Here is a 5,897-nt window from a genome sequence, read left to right as displayed (position 1 = left end):
ATGTTTTCTTTTGTAAAAATCTGATTGCCAGGTAGTATACCTGTTCACCCCTAGTTGTGAACCTGAGAGTCGCTTTGCTAAATGGATAATTTTTGTGTTTTTCAAATAAGCCGAAATTATGCCGTACAGTGACAGCAGGCGGCAGATTACTGGCGCCAAAAGGCACGTAAAAGCGCCATCCACCTGCACCATCTTTTTTCAATCACCACATTCTAAAATGTTGCTAACGCTGCCGCCCTGAACGCCGGATTCGACAAAATAGGACGTTGTTGTTGCCGTCCGGGAAATAAAATGGCCACCGCTGAAAACGGTAAATAAAAACACAGCATTCGTGTGCGCTTTCAACTCGGGTCTCCAGAGCAGTTGCTAGCGCCATACCACTGTCCGAGCGGAAAGAGAGCTACCCTTGTGCGTGCCGCATGACGAATGAATTTGACGGCACGTGAGTAGAACAAGAGCACCCTAGCCACGGCGTACTCTGAATGTGGGGCCCCTGGTGTTTGTTATTAATATTCTTCTTAAAAAATATGTGCGATGTTTATTATGTATGAGAATCCTCCCTAGCGGGTCCTCTTTTTATCATGAAATTTACACAAAAATAGAGACTTTAGGTCGATAGATGCTGGTTTCCTTCTGTTAGTAGCTTCCATGAAGCGCAGCGCAAAAAGGTAACTTTTGGCCTCGTGGACAGCCGCCCCTCGACGGAGCACTCTGCTGCCGATCGCATGAAAATGGAGACACGAAAATGCTAATACAAACACAGATGTTTCTTATGTCATGAATACAAAACTACGGTTAAGTTTTCTGTTTTACATCCATAGTTTGACAAGTGCCAGCACTGTGGCTGCAAAAAACTATTTGTCCCCAAATTGTCTTTTCAAGCCGAAGCTAAGAAACCAGCTGTTCGTTGGCACGTGCTACAGTAGACAGCAGCACGCGTTTTTCTGGAATTCACAGCAGCAAATTGACTGTGGCGTCGTTTTCTCAAATGTAAATCGCCTAGGAGTAATTTCCTGGCGTAGCCGTGAAGAAACTCCGCAAACAGTGAACCTGCGTTGGAAACGTGGCGTCTCAGGCCATCATGCCTATGTTCCGATCTTTTCAGAACGGAGCACTGCAGTACGCCGTCATAGAGACAAAAAAGTGGGATATCAACGCTATTTATGAAGTACAAGCACGAATTCGGGCCGGAAATCCTTGTATCAGCAAAACTGCGTCATCATAAGTTATCGCTGCCTGTCACCATTATAAAAAGAAGGGCAGCAAATGAGGACGGAGCAAAAACAAATTTTAAGGCAGTCGCACAAGCACAAATTAGACTCAAAATGTGCAAATGCGGCAGGGTAAATGTGGCGTGCTAGATGCTGTCAAATGCAAAATGAGCCGATTGTTTTTTACCGCTCTGAAATCGTGGTGGTCGTTTATAGAGCACCGCTCTGAAGCGACCGCTTCTGTTGTTTCGCGCGTCCGCCGTTGGCGGACAATGATGAGAGATCGAGAAGGAAAGCAGAGGAGGAGAGTATGACCAAAGTGTGAGCAGGAAAGAGAAGTACCACGAGTGCCGGGCGACACGTGGTGCACGGCGGCAACCTGCTAGGAGATAACGCCAGAGCAACGGGCTCAGTCGTGCGTTCGAAAATTACGCGTTAACTTTCTGTGACGAAGGAAGTGTTTCGGCTGCCACTGCAGCACAACGATTGATTGATTGATTGTGAGGGTTTAACGCGCCGACGCAACGAAGGCGATGAGGCGCGCCGTAGGGGAGGGCTCCGTATTAATTTTGACCACCTTGGGATCTTTAACGTGCGCCGAAATCTCGTACACACGGGCGTTTTTGCTTTTCGCCTCCATCAGAAAAGCGGCCGCCGCGGCCGGGACTCGAACCCGCGAACTGCAGCACAACGAACTGACCGAGCACGGCCTCAGCCATAGAGTTTTATACTAATATATAAACTAGAGGGAAACCTGGCACTGCGATCACGGGCCGCCGTGGGCCCCGCCATTGCAGCTAGCGACGTTCCTCGCCGACTTGGTTTAGCTAGCCATACTGGTTCTTTTTTGTCTCGACGCCATAAAGGTGACTTTTTTTTCTGCATCGTGCATAAAGCTTCTAAATAATTACTGACAAATAAACCTTTCTGGAAGCTCACTGTTATAATAACAAAACCAATTTCAACAATCCTTTAGAGTAATATTGTCACGTTTTTGCAGCCAGAGGCAACTTTCAGCCTGTTCAGGAGCCATGCCAAGGGCAAGTGGAACGTGCCGGGCCGGTACATGACGAAACGCTCGCTGAAGCGCGCTCCCCAAGACAGTGGCGCGAGATTGCCCTCTAGTACACATTAGTATGAAACGCTACGGCCTCAGCACTGTCTACACCTGAATGAGAGGTGCGCGACCCAGAAACAGCAGCTTTTCGCCATCGCTGAGAAGACTGCAGTTCCCGTTCCATTAAAATTTCCTATTAGGAAGTATCGCCATATTCAGCCATTTTTGTATTTGCATTTTGCTAACTTTTTTTATCCATCGAAAAGAATTATCTACTACTACTGTCAAAGGAGTTCTGCCTAGTAAAAATATCATTCGGCATTCACATGCCTCCCTGTGGCTAATAATTTAGAATGCCCGGAATAACATATGCCAACTTCCTGCTACATAACACTAAAAAAGTACGCCGGCACAAGTTTTGATTAGTAACCTACGTCGGCACAATTTTTGCGATCACAAAAAAAAACGCTCCGAACTACGTTTTGGCCACAGAATACAAAAAAGGGCAGGTGCAAATTACGCGTTAACTTTCTGGGACGAAGGAAGTGTTTCGGCTGCCACTGCAGCACAACGAACTGACCGAGCACGGCCTCATCCATAGAGTTTTATACTAATATATAAACTAGAGGGAAATCTGGCGCTGCGATCACGGGCCGTCGTGATAGTTCTTTTCAATACACGGCTTCAAGAGACGAATGGTATACCTTTTTCTTTCGGAACTAAATTACAAATGTTTTTTGTTTACTTCGCTCAATTTTATAATACTTCTAAGCGAAAACCTAGGCAGAAATAAAAAAACTGCTATAACCAAATATATTTCACTATTTTTTTAAGATGTATCTTACCGCCACTGCACAGTTCCAAAATTTACCGTAATTCGAACTATAGCGTTAGCTACCGGGACGAACTATATGTCTGCATGAGGGGTATGATATGAACTGCCACATTTTGTGTTTAGGTTTAACTGCGGAAAACTGCAACTTATTCCGCAACGTAAGTTCCGCAACGTAAGAATATACTTGTCTTTTTTGTAAAAAGTAAGGCTCGCAGGATGCCGCTCTAACGGATGTAATGCAGGATCAGTCGATAACTTGTCTCAGAGCCTTGCCTTAGTTAAGAAACTAGAAATAAGACACTTCACAGATTGTTGTGCACGATTGGTCGAAATACTTAGTATATATGGGTGGCGTTGCGGAAAGGTAAAAAGTGGTTTAAATACTGAGCAACTTTAACCAATTTTAAGTGCGCCAATATCTGGTCTACAACGCAAGGATTTTTGTGCTTTTATTGCCAACAAATGAACTCCCACTGTGTGCAGATATCGACATATTAGCATATATAGCAGCATCCCAGAGTCTCCCATGTATTTTTGCACAATAGTGGATTCCTACATCTTCAGTGTTCCACAAAATACTATCTACCTTCAATCACCAGGAAAGCGATCTAGTTATATGGGCGATATATTCAAAGGCTGGCAATGTAACTTATCAATATTAGTTGAAAAATCGTGTATTGACATCTCACGCTTTGATTGAAGACAAGACAGGCCGGGAAATAATTACTTGCGTATACAGATACAACGCCCTAGAGGTGGCCTGGCGGCTGGCCTGTAGAAGTCTGCGTGACTTTTTGGAAACCAACGTGACGCGAATACTTCTAAAAGGCCGACGTACTTACCAAGCGTGTCTACACAAAACTTCTTCAGGGAGCTTTGCAGCATTGTTTTTATTTTAAAAGGACTCGCCTTCATTTAGACATGCTCCTTGGGCTCACCCCTGTTGCATCGGCAACAAAGCTCGCTTTTTAGTTCTATAGCTACGTTGTTAGATTTGAAAATTGGCTTAGCAGTCATGGGGTGCATTGGACATGTCGAAACTGTTGCGACGTTTTCGGGAAATGAGATGGTGATAATTCTCGTGGTGTTGCTTTCTGGGGACGATTGTTTATACGCACTATCCTATTTTATGGGGCTTACAGTAGCAGTTGATTGTTCAAGGCCAGAGGTTAGCTGGAGATCCATTTCTTTCACCTTTTGTTCCGCTTTCAAAAATCGCCGCATGTCATACATAAGAAATTGTACTTGAACGTGTACACGTGACCAAATTCGTAAGAGATATCCGGCTGTTGAGTCTCACAAGGTCATCTAAACTAAGCAGCAACACTGAAATAGCATTACGTCGCAAACACTCACGCGCCCCAAGGTGCGAGCGGGAAGCCTCTTGAACGCACGAGAGACAGGTTGATTCTCGCATACCTGCAGTGGAATCTCTGTGGTCGAAATTGAAACATTTTCAACACCCCATTTTTTAAAGTGCATTGCACACCATAGGCGGCGCGTGTACTTACAGCATCTCTTCCTATCTCTGCGCTGCTCTCACATCGGGTTGTCACACAACCTGTATCCTGTGCACACACACTGCCACACAACGTTCTACAAACTGATCAAACATCCCTGTCGTCACCCGAGTGGAAGTGATATGGCATTTTGCACCGTGTAGAAAGCCAAATTTGTGACTTACGAAATCCAGTTACACCTATGGAGCGCTTTTCGTCCCCCAACAATCACAGACAGAGAGGTGTCTCGGAGAAGTCACCCAAAATGTTTACGCAACAAAAACTTTATATTCACCTACACGCTCCAAGAGTCTGTGCACGTTCGTGTACAACACTTTGCACCTCCGTAGTGAGCATACCTGCTCCCCCCACAAGGAATTGATATGTGTACTGTGGTTTTCTAGGCTGATCTAATGCGGAAGTTCGGGTACAATGCGGAAGTTCACAAGGTCACCACAGAGGATGGCTACATTCTGGAAGTAGACAGGATTCCACATCCGCCAACTGGTGATGTGCAGAACCAACGCCCCGCAGTTCTGCTCGTGCACGGAATCCTGGCAAATGCTGTCACATGGGTGTCCAACTTGCCTTCTCAGAGCCCAGGCAAGCGATAGATGTTTTCTTTTGTAAAAATCTGATTGCCAGGTAGTATACCTGTTCACCCCTAGTTGTGAACCTGAGAGTCGCTTTGCTAAATGGATAATTTTTGTGTTTTTCAAATAAGCCGAAATTATGCCGTACAGTGACAGCAGGCGGCAGATTACTGGCGCCAAAAGGCACGTAAAAGCGCCATCCACCTGCACCATCTTTTTTCAATCACCACATTCTAAAATGTTGCTAACGCTGCCGCCCTGAACGCCGGATTCGACAAAATAGGACGTTGTTGTTGCCGTCCGGGAAATAAAATGGCCACCGCTGAAAACGGTAAATAAAAACACAGCATTCGTGTGCGCTTTCAACTCGGGTCTCCAGAGCAGTTGCTAGCGCCATACCACTGTCCGAGCGGAAAGAGAGCTACCCTTGTGCGTGCCGCATGACGAATGAATTTGACGGCACGTGAGTAGAACAAGAGCACCCTAGCCACGGCGTACTCTGAATGTGGGGCCCCTGGTGTTTGTTATTAATATTCTTCTTAAAAAATATGTGCGATGTTTATTATGTATGAGAATCCTCCCTAGCGGGTCCTCTTTTTATCATGAAATTTACACAAAAATAGAGACTTTAGGTCGATAGATGCTGGTTTCCTTCTGTTAGTAGCTTCCATGAAGCGCAGCGCAAAAAGGTAACTTTTGGCC

At 45.4% G+C, this 5,897-nt stretch overlaps 1 protein-coding gene across 1 annotated transcript in view; it reads left to right on the top strand.

Annotated features, from left to right (window-relative positions):
* Positions 1–5,012: 5,012 nt before the first annotated feature.
* The window catches only part of LOC144141270 (lysosomal acid lipase/cholesteryl ester hydrolase-like), a 94,173-nt gene continuing 93,288 nt past the window's right edge, over positions 5,013–5,897 (top strand). The window contains exon 1 of the mRNA XM_077672846.1: positions 5,013–5,205. Within this exon, the coding sequence (XP_077528972.1) occupies positions 5,016–5,205 (190 nt within the window). The 5' untranslated portion in view covers positions 5,013–5,015. The remainder of the gene's footprint in view (positions 5,206–5,897) is intronic.

This window comes from Haemaphysalis longicornis, unplaced genomic scaffold (genome assembly GCF_048455015.1).
Source record: "Haemaphysalis longicornis isolate Haplotype H1 unplaced genomic scaffold, Haemaphysalis longicornis Haplotype H1 scaffold_6, whole genome shotgun sequence".
Taxonomy (NCBI): Eukaryota; Metazoa; Arthropoda; class Arachnida; order Ixodida; family Ixodidae; genus Haemaphysalis; species Haemaphysalis longicornis.
This window is presented reverse-complemented; position numbering and strand designations above follow the sequence as displayed.